The sequence below is a fragment of the Panthera leo genome, chromosome A2, assembly GCF_018350215.1.
Source record: "Panthera leo isolate Ple1 chromosome A2, P.leo_Ple1_pat1.1, whole genome shotgun sequence".
NCBI lineage: Eukaryota > Metazoa > Chordata > Mammalia > Carnivora > Felidae > Panthera > Panthera leo.
Window position 1 is genome coordinate 55,859,417 of NC_056680.1, and position 18,775 is coordinate 55,878,191.

General features: G+C 51.8%; 1 protein-coding gene across 6 annotated transcripts in view; it reads left to right on the top strand.

The window, feature by feature from the left end:
* NUP210 (nucleoporin 210) overlaps positions 1–18,775 on the top strand; it is a 108,279-nt gene that overhangs the window by 46,942 nt on the left and 42,562 nt on the right. For 5 of the 6 annotated variants that reach the window (XR_006195653.1, XM_042911850.1, XM_042911874.1 and 2 more), the window contains exons 14-16: positions 1,308–1,453; positions 10,898–11,119; positions 13,278–13,451. Coding sequence is in view for 5 of the 6 variants with exons in the window: in XM_042911850.1 (XP_042767784.1) it covers positions 1,308–1,453; positions 10,898–11,119; positions 13,278–13,451 (542 nt within the window). In the remaining variant the exon portion in view is untranslated. The remainder of the gene's footprint in view (positions 1–1,307; positions 1,454–10,897; positions 11,120–13,277; positions 13,452–18,775) is intronic. The other variant, XM_042911842.1, reaches the window with a different exon arrangement.

Consider the following 18,775-nt stretch of genomic DNA (forward strand, 5'->3'; position numbering starts at 1 on the left):
TTTGACCTTCGGGAAAGAGAACCATGAAGAAATATCGGACTGTGGATAATTATATGTATGCTAAAGCATTTGGAATGAAGTGTACTGATGCCTACAACTTACTTTTAAATGCATAAAAAAAATAAGATCAGTGGGTAGATGGGTAGGGGGATGGATGGATATGCGGTAGGAGAAATATAGCGAAATATTCATTGTAGAATCTAGGGGATGGGTATGTGGGGTTTCACAGATTTTTTTTCTAAATGTTTGGAAACAAAACAATAAAATACCGTTACACTCCCACTAGAATGCCTTTTTTAAAAATTGTGGAAAATACCAAGTATTGGCAGGGATGCTGTGCAGCAACTAAGAACAGTATAGCTTGATGTAACCATTTTAGGGAACATATTTGGCAGTGATGGTGATATACAAACATACCCGTGCTCCTGGGGAATAAGGACTAGGGGTGAAGATACCGGACTCTTAGGGATACGCCCAGCAGAAATGCCGAAATGCGTCCACCCCAGAAAACACGCATACGTGTTCACAGCAGCACCCTGCTTCAAAGCCCCACTCTGCAAACAACCCAGATGTTTGCAGTAGCATGGGGAAATCGGTCGCTACATATTCATACAGTGAAGTCATATTTACAAATGCGGATAAAAGATGTACATTGTGCAAAGTGTAAGGAGAGCTCTCACCACCAGTGTTGAGCTTAAGAGGATAGACGCACAGGAGCTTATGCTCAGTGACTCCCTTCATGTAAAATATAGAAGTCAGCAAAATTAAGCTGTTAGAAGTCAGGTGGCAGTGGTTTTCCTCTGGGGAGGGCTAGTGACCAGAAAGATCTATGGGAGATTCAGGGATACAGGTCGTAGTGTTTCTCTAGATACAGGGTGTGTTCAGTTGGTGGGGGAAAAAATCATTATGAATGGTATGCTCATGATAAGTGTATTTTGGTATGGGAATTATACTTCAGATTTTTAAAAACATTTTTTTTAATGTTTATTATTTTTGAGACAGAGAGACAGAGCGCGAGTGGGGGAGGGACAGAGAGAGAGGGAGACACAGGATCCAAAGCAGGCTCCAGGCTCTGAGCTGTCAGCACGGAGCCCGATGCGGGGCTCGAACCCACGAACCGCGAGATCATGACCTGAGCCGAAGTCGGACGCTTAACCGACTGAGCCACCCAGGCGCCCCACTTCAGATTTTTTAGTTAAAAAAGTTAGATTGTGTATCAAGCCCAGGATGAAGGAGGGGCTGTCAGCCCGTCATGTTTTTCTTGGCAAAGGCAAGTTCACAGGGATCGTTTGGTTCTCTTCTTACAGGGAGGCTGCAGCCAGGGTCTGAGCACTGCAGCGGGGTCAAGGTGAGAGCGGAGGCCCAGGGCTACACCACACTCCTCGTGAGCTACAAACATGGCCACATCCACCTGAGTGCCCGGATCACCATCGCTGCCTACCTGCCCCTCAAGGTAAGCCCACCTCTTCCCCTTGATGCGAATAATTCAGTTGCTCTGGCAAATTTTTATTAAAACCCGATTGGTGGGGCGCCTGGGTGGCTCAGTCGGTTGAGCGTCTGACTCCAGCTCAGGTCATGATCTCACTGTTCGTGAGTTTGAGTCCCGCGTCGGGCTCTGTGCTGACAGCTCGGAGCCTGGAGCCTGCTTCCGATTCTGTCTCTCTCTGCCCCTTCCCTGCTCACACTCTGTTTCTTTCTCTCTGAAGTATACAATGGAACATAAAAAAAATTTTTTTTTAAACCCTGATTGGTCAGAATAGCTTTTGGAATAGCTCCTGCTCCCTCTCGTCATCAAGCTGAAATCAGGAAGTGTGTAGAAAGAGCAGGGCCTCCCTGATGGCGGAAGGTGATCGTTGACATCTGTGGGGATGAAATGCTGTCTGCAGAGGATTCTGGTGCCTGCCTGACATCAGGTACCCAGCTGGTGTGTGAGTCCCCCTTCATCTCTCTGTGGCGAGAGGCCTTCAGAGCTCAGAACTCACTGCCTCGGCTTTGACACTGACTGCCGAGTTTGAATCCAGGTCTGACACCAACTCGGTGGCATTGACTAGTTTAATTTTCTGGGCCTCTGTTTCCCTGCCTGTAAAATGGGGCTAATACAGCACCTAAATCATAGGGTTATGGTGTGGATTAGCGGGGCTAGTGAATGAGAGAGGCTTAGAACAGTGCCTGGGAGGTAGTGAGTGCTCCGTAAGGGTTGGTTTAAAATACAGATGAAAGAGAACCAGACCTTCCTCCAAGGGTGGATGGGAAGGCTTCACGCAGGCCCCGCCGCAGGAAGTGGACCTAATGCAAAGCCTGCCTCTCACACAGGAGGTCCAGAGAGGGTGTGTCAGCTCCCCCTTCAGGGGGCAAAAGGGTTGTCCCGGGGCGCCTCCCAGGGGCCTCCCGGGCTGGGACAGTCAGGGCTTACATTTCCCTGACCCCCAGCTCCAGCCTGCAGGACAGTTCTGGTCCCCTTGGTTTTTGGCAACATGTTTTCTTCCCCCATGTTTCTCTCACCCATTAGAAGCAGGGTCCGTGAGATTAGAGCCTTTCACCTCTGAAACCCTAGCCTGGAGCATGGTGTTTGATACAGAGCAGATAACCACCAACAGGTTTTTTTTTTCCTTTTTTTTTTTTTCAATTGAGGTATAATTGACATATAACATTATATTAGTTTCAGGTGTATGACATAATGATTCAATATTTGTGTATATTGTGAAATGATCGCCACAGTAAGTCTGGTTAATATCCAGCACCAAAGGTACACATCTTTTTCTTGTGGTGACAACTTTTGAGATCTACTCTTAGCAACTTTCAAATATACAATACGGTATTGTTAACTGCAGGCTTCATGCTGTGCATTACATCGCCGTGAGTTATTTATTTTATAACTGGAAGTTTCTACCTTTTGACTCCCTTCACCCATTTCTTGCCCCACACCCCTCCGCAGCAACCACCAATCTGTTCTCTATATCTATGACTTTTCTTTTTTTTTTTTTTTTTAGATTACACACATCAGTGAGATCATACAGTGCTTGTCTTACTCTGTCTGACTTAATTCACTTAGCATAATGCCCTCAAGGTCCATCCACGGTGTTGCAAATAGATTTCCTTCTTTTTTATGGTTAAATAATATTCCTCTCTGTGTATGTGTGTCATCTTTATTCATCCATCAATGAACACTTAAGTTATTTCCATATCTTGGCTATTGTAAATAATGCTATAATGAACACGGGAGTGCAAATATCTTTTTGAGTTAGTGTTTTCCTTTCCTGCGGTTAAATACCCAGAAGTGGGTATTATCTGAGAAGGGTTGTTTTGTTTAGAATGAATGAGTGGGCAAATGTGTCCAGGCTTACCAGCCAGGACTGGAGCCAGGTCTCCTGACCCCCCCACACCAAAATTTATATGAATACCTACTACACCAGTCCCGGCTCTACACCTTAGGAATACAACAGAGCAAAAAACACACAGAAATCCCTGCCCTCAGGAACTGGCATTCTAGCAGAGACAGCGGTGGAGACAGTAATAAGCCAATGCATACCATGGAAAAAGTAAGGAAGGAGAGGGTGATAGGGAGGGTAGTAGAAGGGAGGGTGGCAATGTAAAATTAGGAAGTCAGGGTCCCCTCACTGATCAGGAAGCACTGAGGGCTCAGAGAACAGGTTTCAAGAGGATCGACCTCCCTAAGATGGATGGCGTCAGTCACTCTTGAGGAACCCCTGCCGGAGCCTTCCATGAGGTGCGGTTTCCCTAGGACCCTGAGGAGAGATTCTTCAGGGCTCTTCCTGGGTGCTTGCTTCATGACCAGACATCCCAATTATCTGGGGTGTGTGGCTGAAGCATCAGAGGGCACCGAATGAGCTCACTGTTCTGAGGTGGGATTAAGGGTGAAGATAATGTAGACGTGTCCCCAGTCAAGGCTTCCTGACTAGATAAGCTGTAGGAGAAAGATATGACTTTCTTTTTTTATCTTTCTTCTGTCTTGATAACAGTTAAGATCAGGTTTATTTACATGTAACAAAATCTAAAACAGTGTCTTAGCCAAAAGAGAGTTTATTTCTCTTTCATGTGAGAGGTCTTGCCTGGGGCTAGTGTGGCAGTTCCATAGTATCAGGGACCTAGGTTTCTGTCTTTCCTCATTCTAGTATGTGGCTTTCATCCTCACGTTTGCCTCGCAGTCTAAAATAGCTGCTGGAGCTCCAGCTATCACATCTGTATCCCACATAGCTAAAAGAGGAAAGAGCTTTCCTTTCAGCTAAGTTAGCTTCTTGTAGTAGCCTTGTCAGGAGTTTAAAAGAACAGTTTCTACCTGCATCTCACTGGCCAGAACTAAATCCATTGGCCATACCTAGCTTCAACAGAGACCAGGAAATATTTTAGCTAGATACTTTTCTACCCTGACAAAATGAGGGTTCTTTTCTTTAAGGAAGAGGGGAGCATAGAAACTAGGAAAGCAACTATCAGTGACTGTTTGCTTGTCCATCCGTCAATTTACCCTGCAGATTGTCCCTGGGCACTTTGTTGGTACAGTCCAGGCTGGGGAGACAGAGATCCCAGGTGAAGTCCCATACTGTGCCCTGGGTGGCCACTGGTCTGTGGGGGAGGCAGCTGCTCAGACAACTGCAATGAGCATGACAGAGATAAGGAAGAGTCCCGAGGGGGACAGGTCACCAGCGAACACAGAAGGAGAAGGAGGGCATGGAGGCAGGAAGCTTGGCTGCTGAGGGCACTAGAAATAGTATATCTCGGGTGAGATAAGAGGCTGGGAAGTCTCCCTGGGTCAGATCAAGGAGGGTTTTGAATGCTGGGCTAGGGGCTAGATATTTATTCTGTTCTCACCCAGCAGTGGGCAGCTGGTGAAGGTCAGAGGAGGACAAAATCAGGTCCACACATAAGATGGGCACCGCTCAGCTCTGGCCCCCACCCCCGACTTACATGTACCTTCCTCCGTCTGTTTGGACTATGGAGGCCTTGTTCTTGCTGGCTACCTAATTCCCTCCGCGGTCCGCACCCCAGGTACTCTTCAGCTTTTGTCTGCTGCATGGATCTGGAGACCCTTGACCCCCATGCAGGTTACTCTCTGGGAGCCCCCAGTGCCCGGGTGTGAGGACCCCCCCTGGCTCCCCGTTCCCACAATGGAGCTGTTCAGTACGGCTGAACACGATGACCCCAGAGCCGCTGGGATAGCCAGGGGAAGTGGGGCCTTCACTTCCAACCACCCCACCCCTCTCCTGCTGTCTTTTGGTCCTAGACCAAGCGTGAGTATCCTGTGAAGGGGTGCGTGCATTCCATCTGCTAGAAATGTAAACCGTCTGCGCTAAGGGCCTCTGGATGTTTAGACTCACCCTCTTGGTTCTGCAAATCAGGAGACCGAGGCCCAGAGTAGACGTCTGGTCTGACGTGCACAGACCCTCTCCTCTCTGGTTTGCCCCTTCAAGTATCTGTGCTCTGACATCCACTGAGGAGCCCTTATGATTTATGAGCGTCCTTCGTTAGCAGTGGTGATTATTAACCTTTCTCCCTGGCACAGAATTCTCTGGCCCGTTTATGCCTGAATGGGAGGAGAATTACACACGAAGGTGGTAATTCATAGTTTGGCAGCTGTTAATTATAGGACGTGTGGTGCCTTTACACAGTCTTTCCCTTTGGGCTGGTGGTGGAAAAAAAAATCCTTTGGCAGGGTTTACAGTGACCTGTTTTGCCCGCAGTGAAGTTTTGCTGGTTGTAGCATTGACACACGGGGAAGAACAGGGGATCTGCAGTCGAAACAGACTGGATACACTTGGACACGTTGCTTCACTTTGCTGGGATTCATGTTTTCCATCTGTAAAATGGGGATGATAAGGATAGTTGATAATAGCACGGGCCATTTTTTTTTTTTAATGTTCACTTATGTTTGACAGGATGCGAGTGGGAGAGGGGCAGAGACCGGACAGAGGATCCGAAGCAGGCTCTGAGCTGTCAGTGCAGAGCCGGATGCAGGGCTCAAACTCATGAACCGAGAGAGCACAACCTGAGGTGAAGTCTGACACTCAAATGACTGAGCCACCCGGGTGCCCTAGCTCAGGTCCTTTACTGAGCCTGTGTTGCTGGACATGTATTTGGGGCTTTCATTCACATTCCCTTGAATCTCTTTTTTAAAAAATTTATTTACTTATTTTGAGACAGAGAGGGAAAGAGAGAATCCCAAGCAGGCTCTGCACTGTCAGCACAGAGCACGATGTGGGTCTCCAACTCACATACCATGAGATCATGACCTGAGCCAAAGTCAAGATCAGAGGCTTAACCGACTGAGCCACCCAGGCACCCCCTGCCCCCAACTCCTTGAATCTCTGTGGTAAAATCCCACGAGGTGCAAGTTCTTGTTATACCCATTTTACAGAATGCAGAGACTGAGCCTCCTAGAGGTTAACCTGCTTGCGGTCACACAGCTAGCCAGTAACAGCTTCATTCTAGTTGTGGCGACAGAAACAAATGACTACATACAAAGTGATGGCAGGTAGTAATAAGGGCAGTTGAGCGGGAAAGGAGGTAGCAGGTGACAAGAGGTTCTGCCTTACAGGATCAGAGAAGGCCTCTTGGAGGAGGTGATGTTTGAGCAAAGAGGCCTGAGTGGAGTAGGAGGGCCAGGGAGGAAAAGTCAAAGGCCCTGGTCATGCTTGGCCATTCACATGCAGAAAAAGGGCTATCTTGATGGTTTCAAAATCTGGGCATGCAACAAGGCAGAGTCTGCGGGTGGGGGCGCCCCAGGTTTTTTGAAATTGCCTGCGTCTACACATGTGCATATGTGTGCAGGGAGGGATTCCTGGAGAGTTGATAACCAATAGCAAATTCAGAAAAATATTGGGAAAAAAAAGTTAAAAGGACAGAATTCTCATTGACAAGTGATTCCCTTTCTTTGCTAAGGGTTTAATGTAAGTCCACAGCCAAGAGAAGCTGTGCCCCGTAGGCCTCAGCAGATCGTCACCCTGTGCCCCTCGAGGGCGTGTGCATCTTAAAGCTGTCACTCCGGTGACTCCCCTCCATAGCGAGGTGGCAACTGGCTGGGGCACTGCTCTGGGTCCAGGACTATGGGTGACAGCCAGGTGGTTGTCTGAATCTGTGAGGACGTCAGGTTCTTGGCAGTTGAGGAATTACACAGCCGCCGTGGGGGTGAGGGCATGGAGGGAGCTAGGTGAAGGGTCAGGGGGCCCTGAGGGGTGGGTCCGTCACCCCAGTCCTGGCAGGTGACTACAGAAATAGACTAACACCCTACAGTGAGTGGAGTTCACACATGCGGGTCCAAAATGGAAGGGGCTGGCACTGTCTGAGCGCTGGGATGCTTTGGTTCAGCCCAGGCTTTATGACATCCCAGCAATACATTCTGGTCTCTACCCGCAGAGGGGTGGGAGACTGGATGTTCTGCCTCAAGCAGCACCAACACTCAGGGCTCCAAGGATTCTTGGAGAGGAGAGCTTGGGAGAACCGGACCTGGACATAGCTGTCAAGTACACTACGTTATAGGCATTAAACTAAGGACTCCCTCGATCTGTGTTAGCGGTAGCCTCCATACTCCCAGCATGCTGGCCATTCTGAACCAGAAGCGGCCCCTGCCCAGGTGGACTCCGGGCTAATGCAGGCACGGCACCTGTGTGCATCTGTGCTGTGCCCACAGCAGACATAGCTGATGGATCCTGGCGCCCTTTACTGCCTGGTGCTGATTCCACCTTGGGAACCGGCTCCGTGGACCCCCACCCTCGCCAGCTGTTGAAAGGCAGTCAGAGGAACAGGTGTTTGTAACTCTTGTTCTAAAAGACATTGGGAATCATGAGAGGTTAAGGTATCGTTTAGGCCAAGAGTAGGGGACAGGCACACACTTAGTCACTGCAGCTTTGTAATGACCCATCTGTCAGACACATTGGTCTGTTTCCAGGTGTCAGTTTTAGGGTTTGGTTTTTGTTTTTACTATTATGTATATGTAAGTTATATAGTTCCAGAGTTAAAGCTATATCAGAAAGATACTTAGGGGTGCCTGGTGGCCCAGTTAAGCATCCAATTCTTGGTTTCAGCTTGGGTCGTGGTCTCATGGTTCCTGAATTTGAGCCCCGCATCGAGCTCTGAGCTGACAGTGCAGAGGTTGCTTCAGATTCTCTCTCCCCCTCTCTCTCTGCCCTTCTCTCTCAAAATAAATAAATAAAACTTAAAAAAAAAGATAGATACTTAGAAATCTCACCTCCATTCCTTTTTGGGGGAGTCAAGAGTCACATGTAGACTTTTGACGTGCTGGGTGGGTCAGCACCCCTAACCCCTGGTAGTTCAAAGGTCAACTCTCTATACAAATATCAAATTGTTATGCTATACATCTGAAGCCAATGCTATGTTATATGTCAATTATATCTCAATAAAAAGTTAAGTAAAAAGGTAACTAAATTCTTTAAAAAGAGTGCACATTTCCCTGCATACTCACCAGCAGAGTGTGTGCTCAAACTTTTAGATTCTTGCTAATCATATGGCTACGAAATAGTATCACGGGGTCACCTAGGTGGCTCAGTTGGTTGAGCATCAGACTTTGGCTCAGGTCATGATCTCATGGTTCATGGGTTCAAGCCCCACATTGGGCTGTGTGCTGACAGCTCAGAGCCTGGAGCCTGCTTCGGATTCTTTATCTCCCTCTCTCTCTGACCCATCCTCTGCTCATGTTCTGTCTCTCTCTCTCTCTCTCTCTCTCTCTCTCAAAAAATATATACGCATTAAAAAAAATTAAAAAAAAAAAAAGAATCTAGGGGCAGTGTGCCTGGGTGGCTCAGTTGGTTAAGCATCAGACTTCAGCTCAGGTCATGATCTCACAGTTTGTGAGTTTGAGTCCCACATCGGGCTCTGTGCTAACAGCTCAGAGCCTGGAGCCTGCTTCGGATTCTGTGTCTCCCTCTCTCTCTGCCCCTCCCTGCTCACGTTCTGTCTGTCTCTCTCAAAAATAAATAAACATTAAAAAAAAAAAAAAGAAATAGTACCACAGAGTCATTGTAATTTCCCGTCTTTTTTTAAAAAAATATTCTTGTTTTCTCTACATTTTTTATTTCTCATACAGTTTGATTGCTGTGGTTATAGAAGAAAGCAGGCCTTACCTTTAATGAACCCTTAGGCTGATCAGGGAGGTAGGTCCCCAGACCAATCATTTCCTTGCAGTATGCTGACACGAGGCAAAGCAGGGACCAGAGAATGAGCTGTCTGCCCTGGCAGGCTGGACGTCATCGGGTGAGGGAGGAAGTGGGGGCTTCTTGGAGAAAGGAGTAGGTAAGGGGACAGGGTCAGTGGGGTGGCTTCTGTGAGGGCTAGTCTAAAGGTGGGACTAGGAGAGATGAGGCAAGGGCTACCCTGGAAGAGCCCGAATCCTGGGCTAAGGCTTTCTTCCGAGGACAGCAGGTGCTACAGAATGGTTTAGTGCAGGAGTGACGGGGTCAGATCTGTGCTTTCAGAAGGGACATCTGGAAGTTCTTAGAGGGTAGAGTGGGGTCCAACAGGGAAGCCCGCTGGTAAGTAAGTAGTTGGGGCAACCTCAGCGAGACCCTCTGGAGCAGAGCAGGTAAGCCCCAGCAGGGAGCCAGGGAGCAAGGCTGCAGGACCCCTCAAAGAGACCCCAGCTGTGTCTGTGGAGGGAGGTGTCCTTGGGCAGAGCAAACCACGTCTTCCTGGCGGAGCTGGCCCTCTCCCTGATGTTGGATGGGAATGGCACCCTTTCTTATAGACTCTAAGCTCTGCCCTTGTCTGTGCAGGGAGGCCCTGGGACCCTCAGCACAAAGACTGTGAAAGCAGATGAGGGCTTTTATAAAAAAAAATTTTTATTTTGTTTTATTTTAAAGCTTATTTATTTTTGAGAGAGAGAGAAAGCACGTGCTCAAGTGAGTGAGGAAGGGGCAGATAGAGAGGGAGACATAGAATCCCAAGCAGGCTCCAGGATCTGAGCTGTCAGCACACAGCCTGATGTGGGGCTCAAACCCACGAACCGCGAGTTCATGACCTGAGCTGAATTCGGACGCTTAACCGACTAAGCCACCCAGGCGCTCCTAAAAAATTATTTTACTTTGTCCTTATTTGTTGAGTACTTGTAGGACTTAACGTTCACTCTTTCCTTCAGCAAATAATGATTGAGCACTGACTATGGGCCAGGCACTGTTCTAAGTGCTGGGGACAAAGCAGGCAAAAAAGTCTTGCCCCCTCTGCTTCCCCCCAAAGCTTATCCGTACGTTGTAGAAAGTGTGGGAGAGTCTGCGGAGGAAAAAGGAAACAAACCGCCAGCAAGGACAGGCTGCCTGTGTTTCCCTCCGTCTTCTGGTGTGTTTCTTTGTAGGATGGCTTTATGCTTTTTAAAGCCACGCGGCTGTGATCAAACTGGAGTCAGTTTTGTATCCGGCTCTTTGTACATGCTGCCTCGGGGACCCGTGGAACCTCCCATTGTGTGGATGTACCACGTTTATTTACCCAGCCCCGCACTGTGGATTTCAGATTGTTGCCTATGATTTGCTATTATAGGTAATAGTGTGACGAACGTCTCTTTGTGGGTGAATCTGTTTCTGTCCTTCCTGTTCTGTTTAGGTTAGGTTCCAGGTGAGGAGTTCCTGGGTTCCAGGGCAAGTGCTGTGGGTATTTTCAAGGCTTTTATTGATTATTTCACAGAAAAAGCAAGTCTGTTTAGCCCTCCCCTCAGCGGCATATCAGAGAGTGAGGACACAGTTCTTCCCAGAGCCTTCCTATGCCTTTGGATCTTGACAACAGTCCTGGTAGTGTTGCTGATGAGCAGACTGAGTTCCAGAGAGGACTTGGGGCTTGCCTGACCTCTGCAGGGGCGAGTCGGCAGCAGGGTGAGCCCTGCACAGGCCTCCCAGAGGAATGCTGCCTCTCCTTTCCCCCTCACCCCCCCCCCCCCCCACAGGCTGTTGACCCCTCCTCCGTCGCCTTGGTGACCCTTGGCTCCTCAAAGGAGATGCTGTTCGAAGGAGGTCCCAGACCCTGGGTCCTCGAGCCTTCCAAATTCTTCCGGAACATCACTTCTGAAGACACAGACAGCATCAGTCTGGCTCTCTTTGGGCCCTCTACCTCTCGGAATTACCAGCAACACTGGATCCTCGTGACCTGCCAGGCCTTGGGCGAGCAGGTAAGAACATGGCTGTCCCTAGACCCACCTTGCCCAGAGGGAGGGGTGCAAAGTCGTGTTGCCTGAGTACCCTGCTGTGCTCACAGCACCATTTCACAGACAGGCAAACTGAGGATCAGTGAGGTGGAATGACTGAGTAGACACAGGCAGGTTGGTCTGGGGGCAGCAGCTGGGACCCTCCTGACACATGGCGGCTTTGCTAGAGCCAGTCAGTCTCAGCTCCCTCTCCACTAGTGGGGGGACCTGTTGTCTCTCTGGACTGCGTTTCCTGCCACCAGATCAGAGGATGGGACGAGATCGGGGGTCACAGTCAGAGGCCTCCGGGGTTCAGGCGGATATCATAAACGAGTGAGGCTTCAGCCCAGATTTGGGAGATTGTTTTTGGTGTTTCAGGATAAGCCAGGAATCCCCGTAGTTTTTCTTTCTTTTTTTTTTTTCTGTGAAATCTCTTGATTTTTGTTTTCCACAATGCTGAATGAAAACCAAAAAAATTAGGAGACTGGGTAGACCAAACACAACACGTCTGTGGCCGAACTCTCATGGGGCTAGAGCCACACCAGAGCCCCTGTGTGAAGGACTGGGCTGGACGGGGTGGCAGCTTGCCCATCCGGTCCCTGTGCCTGGTCCTCCGGAGGCTCAGGGCCGCCCACTAATTTGCTTCTAGCAGGGATGTAGCCCTGCTATCCATTGCTATCTAGGATGTAGCCCTGTGTATCCATTCACAGGGTGCCCCGGAGCCGGGAAACAGAAAGAGGGTGGGAGGCCAGCGTGACCCAAGAAAGAAGGAGAGGGGTGCCTGGGTGGCTCAGTCGGTTGAGCATCCAACTCTTGATTTCGGCTCAGGTCATGATCCCAGGTTTGTGGGTCGAGCCCCGTGTCAGGCTCTGCACAGATCATGGAGCCTGCTTAGATTCTCTTTCTCCCTCTGCCCCTCTCCCCCACTCTGTGTCCTCTCTCTCTAAAATAAAATTTAAAAAACATTAAAAAAAAAAAAAAAAAAGAAAGAGAACACGTCTTCAGGGAAGTGGAGAATCCCTTTGCATGTCTAATAGTGCCAGCTGGTGTTAAAACACACATGCACACCCCCCCCCCCCAAGGTACCCTTATGAAGCTTGCCACACTGAGACTCCCTTGGTGTGAGCAGAAAAGATGCACAGTGAAAGACCCTGATTCCCGCTGGCTTTGTCTTTTTTAACTAATAAGTAAAAGAAATGTAAGTAATACCATGAGGATAAACCCAGTCCAGAACTAAGCTAGAGAACTTTCTTCTCCCTGACTCGGCTTGCTCATCCGCATCCCCCACTGGGCTATAGGGGTTGGGCCTCTGAACAGAGGCGCCTCCGGGACCCTTCCACTCCCGTGCCGTGTGCCTCAGTTCCTTGGGACGTCGGGGTGGAGGCCGAGAGCCTGCAGGGCAGCATGGAAACCGCCCTCCGTCCTGTCTTGGGATCAGGAAGTCTGAGGGACTCTGGGCCGGACCACGTGTCCTAAAGAAAGTGCGTGTCATTTCAGGGGCCTGGGGCACTCTCTGGGGATGGACCGTTAGCTGCGGTCATAAAACTCGGGCCTGGGCTTGATTTCTGATGCCCCAGCTCTCAAAGCAGACTCAAGCTTCCCTCTTTTCTGGCACCTTTAATTTTGGCCTCTGCAGCGGCCAGCCGAGCTTCTCTCAAGAAGGAAGGTGTGCAGGCCGAGGCCCCCCACGGCCCTTCTCCCTTCCGGCTGCCATGCGGGCCTCTGTCCGTCGGCACACGCCCTCCCACACCTGCGCCTTACTGTGATGAATCCTCCAAAGTCAGTGTGGGCTCCTCCTTTAGAAAATCCACAGGCTTGTGAATTTGCTCAGTCAACTATGAGGTGTTCGCAGGGTCCTGCGCAGCCGCGAGGCATCACCAATCCTCCTCCTCCCTGGCTCACGGAGCAGGAGGCGTTCGGCCGGCATTCGTAGAGGGCATCAGAGCCCCTGCGGAAGGCCTCTCGCATGTTGAAAGAGCACGCTGCCACACGTATGTCACTGGACCTTTGTAACCCCCTGGTGGGGTAGCTCTCACCTTCCCATTCTACGGAGCAGCAAACCGAGTCCAAGGTTGCTGGGTGAGGAGGCCAGGCTCACGGTGGAGCAGGCACTCGGACCCTGAGTGCTCCTGTGCCCCGCCAGGTCATCGCCCTCTCGGTGGGGAACAAGCCCAGTGTCACCAACCCCTTCCCCGCACTGGAGCCCGCCGTGGTGAAGTTCGTCTGCGCCCCGCCCTCCAGGCTCACCCTGACGCCCGTCTACTCCAGCCCCCAGCTGGACCTATCGTGCCCGCTGCTGCAGCAGAACAAGCAGGTGGTGAGTGGGCAGTTCTCGCGGGGGGCGGCGGGGGTGTGGTGATGAGGACGGGTCAGCACTGTGCCACCTCCCCTCCGTGCACGGGGCCTGCTTTTGTCCGGCTTTTACGTATCGGGGGGCTGTGTTTCAAACGTAAATGTGGGAGGGGGAAGAAAGTCACTCGGGGGTTCTTCTGACGAGTGGGGCTGGAAGGTGAACCCACGGGCCTGGAGCACCTGGGCTTCTGGCCAGTCTAGCCCTCCACGCCAGGACACCCAGAGATCGGGCGATAGATGTGGAGGACTTAGAAGCCCTGCTGTTCAGGTCAGGGGTACGGACACCCTCCCGGCCAGCCCCAGCCCCCAGCCCCTTCACAGAGGCGGAGACTAGGCAGGTTTCTTTCCCTTCATTCCTTCACTGTGTATTTGTTGAGCACCTTCTCAGTGTGAGGCACAGAACTCGGGGTTCTAGAATACAGGAGTACTCCGGTTGGTGAGACATCTGCCCCACGGAAGTGACAGCAAGAGCAGGAGGCCCGCAAACAGTAGGCAAGATGGACAGAAGGTGGGAAGCGCCGTGGAGCAAGTGAGGCAGGGTGCGGGACGGCTGCCATGGGAGGCCGCTTCAGATGGAGCCAGGAAAGGCCTCCGTGAGGAGGGCACATACCGTGTCAGGAGATGCCAGCCGAGAAGAGCAGAAGGAAGGGTGTTCCGGGCAGGTAGAACAGCAAGTGCAAAGGCCCTGAGGTTAGCCTGGGGTCTCTGCATCCCTGCTGCCCACGCAGCAGTCAGAACCATTGTGTGTTCTCTCACACAGCTCTCACCTGTGTGCCTTATTCCCCATCGTCGGACCATCTGTGAGGCCAGGCTCATTGCATCCCCTTCACGAGTTTGTCCACGAGGCCCGGAGGTGGGCAGGGTCCCAGAGGCCCTACATCCGCCCGGCTCCCAAGTTCAGTGCCCCCTCTTTGGTCCTCGCAGCTGCTTCTCTTCTCCCGGCCCCAGCCCTGTGATCAGCTCCCCCCGCTCCAAGGCATGTCCAGCTGCCCCCTGCCTTGGTGGCTCCTGAGGGCCCCGTTCTGGGGATGGGAGCCCCTCACCTCTTTGCCGCTTGCCCTGAGAGCGCTCAGTGCATCTCCTCTGTGCACCTGATGGAAGCTTTCTGAGGCTGTTTCTGTGGGCAGCCTCTCCCACCACCCGCAGAGAGATTTGGGATTTGGCTCCCCGTGGGTGAAGCAGGAGGATGGCTTTGTGTTTTGTTGAAGTGCATTTCTTTGATGCTCTGCGGGAGGTCCCAGACTCCAGTGTCTAAGACTTGGGACCACTCCTGCCTGTCTGGCATGTGACTCTTGGCCTCCATGTCCCCTGTGAGTTTAGTTGGCTTTTCTTCCTGCTGTTCTGGTGGGCTTCTGTCTTCTCTCAGGCTTTCCTGATTGCTCAGCTCGGAGACACATGGGTGTGTGAGCCCCTCTGCTGCCCCCAATGCCGGTCCCTTACGGGTCAGTGCCTCAACAGCATCAGTTACAAATGAGGACACTTTGCGCCCAGCATCGGGGCATTCTCCCACCTACCCCGTGGGGGCCGGGCACCCATGTTCCCTCGTGACAGGTGAGGAGAACTGGCCCCGAGCCTAGAGCCCCTCTGGAGGCTTGTCACCATGACGCCTCATTTACCCCTAGCTCAGGCCTGGGTGTTACTGGAAGGGAGCAGGTGGCTGTCATTCCCAAGCTGAAAATCTGTGTGTTCAGGACTTTTCTGCCTCCTGACTTTGGGGGCTGTTGAGGCGAATGTCCTGAAAGGGTCACATTTTAAAACACTTTTATGTATTTAAAAAAAAATTTTTTTTTAAATGTTTATTTATTTTTGAGAGAGAGAGAGAGACAGAGCATGAGCAGGGGAGGGGCAGAGAGAGAGGGAGACACAGAATCCAAAGCAGGCTCCAGGCTCTGAGCCGTCAGCACAGAGCCCGATGCCGGGCTTGAACCCACAAGCTGCGAGATCATGACCTGAGCTGAAGTCGGACACTTAACCGACTGAGCCACCCAGGCACCCCAACACTTTTGTGTATTAACAAATTACCTCTTTATAAAGAGTATAGTCCTGCTAAGTCTGGACTCTTCTGGAAAAGCCGCTCTGCTGGTCCACCGAGTGTGAGGTCACAAGCCAGACAGCAGCTGACATCAGTAGGCACTGACAGCTGGGCCTGAATTCCTCCTTGAATGACAATGGGTGACAGTGGTCCCCTGGGGTTGTAGGGGAGAAGCGTGAGTGGTAAATGTTACACTTTAACCTTATCCTCTGCTTAGACCCAGCCAACAGCTTCCCGCTCCCCCAGAGCAAAAGCCAAGCCCCTTCTGTAACCCGCAGTCTCTGAGCTCCGGTCCCCATTAATCCACCACCCTGCTCTTCCTGTCCTTGGACACCCTGTCATATCCTGAGCATACCAGAACGTGCCCTGCATGCATCCCGAACTTACTGTCCCTCTGGCTTCTCTCTACTCCTGTGTCCCCAAGCCTCCCTCCCTGCCTCCTTCAGTTTTTTATTCAAATGTTACCCCTTGCAGGTAGAGAGTCCTCAGCCTTTAGACCTTACCTAAAGTTTCTCCCTTCCCTCAACATTTCATATTCCAGTTCCCTGTTCCCCTGCCCCCAAGCTCTGCACATCATCTAATGCTGTAGAATTTACATATTTATCTTATTCTCTGCGAGTCTCTAGAAAAGACCTCAGCTCATGGTAGGAGCTCAGTAAATGTGATGGATGAATGAACACAGAAACATGCACACCATGCCAGTGTCCCTGTGTCTTCTGGCCCTGACTCTTGCAGGCTCAAACGTCTGGAGAAGCCAAGCGGGGCACTGCTGAAGAAAGGGGGCTGGGGGTAGGGGGGTGGGTGGTGCAGACCTGGAGAGCAGGTGCCCCTCCATAGTGACGGTCTGCCCAGCTCGACTCTAGCCCATTCAACCCCAGGCTGGTCAAACCTTCTTATTTTCAAAGAAAAAACCAGGCAGATCTATATGTATCTTCCCTGTCTTTGCACGTCGGGCATTTGCCAAGTGAGCCGTGTCTGGCCATCTGTTGGCTGTGACCTCTGGGTCAGCGCGGGGTTGTCTCTCTTGACGGAAAGACGACAGTCAAGGCAGCAGAGCACGGATCTGAATTGGCTTGCGTGTGTCGTAGATCCCGCTTGCCAGGAAATAATGGACTTCAAACACAGAATTGCCGTGTGATCCATCAGCCCTAGAGTTCCAGAGCTGTGAGCCGATCGGGCACGGCCCCTGCGATTTATGATCTCACTAGGGGACCTTGAGAAAGCTGTATCCCTGCCATGCATCCTGGGTACAGTATCAATTTAATTTTATACCTCTCCAAAGCCAGAGGCCACCCGAGACGTGTTTGCTGAGTAAATTATTGGCGAGGCCACATACCAGAATGGAGCTGACCAGTCAGAGTGACAAAGTGGAACCAGACTCTGGCCTGACCCCAGCCCTCTGCACGGGTCGTCCTGTGTTCAGCTCACTATGGCTGAGCACCCGTCGTGTGCCAGGAGACTGATTAGTGGGAGCTCGGATGGAGCCTGACTGGTGTACCGGGGAGAGGCCTCACGGTCAGGGGAGGCTGCACAGTCACAGGGGAGGCCTGTGCGCTTTAAAACCAGACCAACAGTGTTCCACCCCTAACCCTGTGTGACCTCGGGCAACTTGCTTAATGTCTCTGAGCCTCCGCCTTCCCATTTGTAGAATGGGGATGATGCTGTTCCCTCAGATGCCCATTGGAAGGATCCAAGCATGCTTGGAGCAGACTGTTAACATCCTTCCCTGGGAGCACAGGGGGAGGGAAGGGCATCGGCTTCCCACCCAGGACGCATCTCGGGGAAAGAGTGGGGCCACTCCCATCCCTGTCTGTGGTTGTAGCTCCTGACCGAAGCCAGCATCCCCAATTGATTGGGCTGTGACCTGCAGTGAAAATCTGCAGCGTGCTTGGGCTCAGTGTTCTCTGGGGGCAAGAGAGCTAGAAGGACTTGTGGCGGAGCCCTCACGGTGCCAGTCGGTAGTTCGGTGACAGCATCGGTCTGGACAGGCGAGGCGAGGCTGCGGGAACAGACAAGCACAGATCGCGGTGGGTTCACACAGCACGGTTCACTTCTTGCTCGTCCTGCGTGTGCACCGTGGTGGCGGGGGGACCCTGCTTCATGTCGCTGTTCCCATCCTTCCAGGGCGTGTTGAATGTGGTTGGGTGCCACTGCAGAGAGAAGGAGGCGGCACTCCCTGGCGGGTTGTGTTCTGGCCGTTAAGGCTTCCCCCCGGAATTGTTGTCAAGTCCCGTTTCACCTTTCACGGGTCAAAGCAAGTGATACGGTCACTCCTAACTTGCAAAGGCCAAAACAGTGTGGTCCTCGCTCCTGGCCCCGTGCGTGCATCAGTGGGTACGCCTGGGGACACTGCGCACGACCGCCCGTGTCCCTGCCTGCACGTTTGTTACAGTGAGCCGACCTCTTGCAAATGGTCTCATACGACCCTTGGTTAAAACAGAGTCCTGGGAGGTGGGCCCTGTTGTGACTTCCACTGGCTTGCCTGGGGTGGTGACAGGCCGAGCTTCCAGGCCAGGCAGGGGGACGCAGATGCCTATGTACCTAGGGTCCCTGCTTCACTACCTGCCCCACCTGCCCCCTTGCCAGGAGGCGGGGAAGGTGGGGGATGAAGCAGCATCTGGGAGGAAGGAGGGCGACTTGGCTTGGGTTGCCCAGGGCGGGTTTGCCTGGGGAACAAGAGGTAATGGTAGAGTGGTTAGTAATTCAGGGTTTGGAGCCGAACCCCGAAGGGTGTGCCACTCATTCTCGGAGTTGCCTTTTATTTGTTCCTTTTCTTCCCTGGGACTCTGCTTCCTCACCCTTTATATAGGGACGACAGCTCCCATCTCATTGGGATATTTAAGGATCAGGTGAGAACTTGGCTCTGCAAGGAGCCTTGCAAGCCGAATGGCTCTGGAACATTTTGGAGGTTGTAACTGGCGTTCCTATGAAACCCAGGTGGGGGCAGCCTTCCTCTTGGAGGGGCTCGGTGGGGCAGGGAGGAGGTAGCAAGGATTTGGAAAGGTGAGGCCAAGAGAGGAAGGAGAGAGCAGCCTGGCTGGGGGAGGGCTCTAGGGCGGGGTGTCTTGACCTTGGCACTCCTGACCTTTGGGGCCAGATCCTTACTTCTTGAGGGCTGTCCTGTGCATTAGAGGGTGTTAGGCAGCATCCCTGACCTCTACCCACTAGATGCTTGTTGCACCCCCACCCAGCTATAAAAATCAAAAATGCTTTCAGATATCGCCAAGGCCTCCTTGAAAGGGCAAACCGGTCCCCCC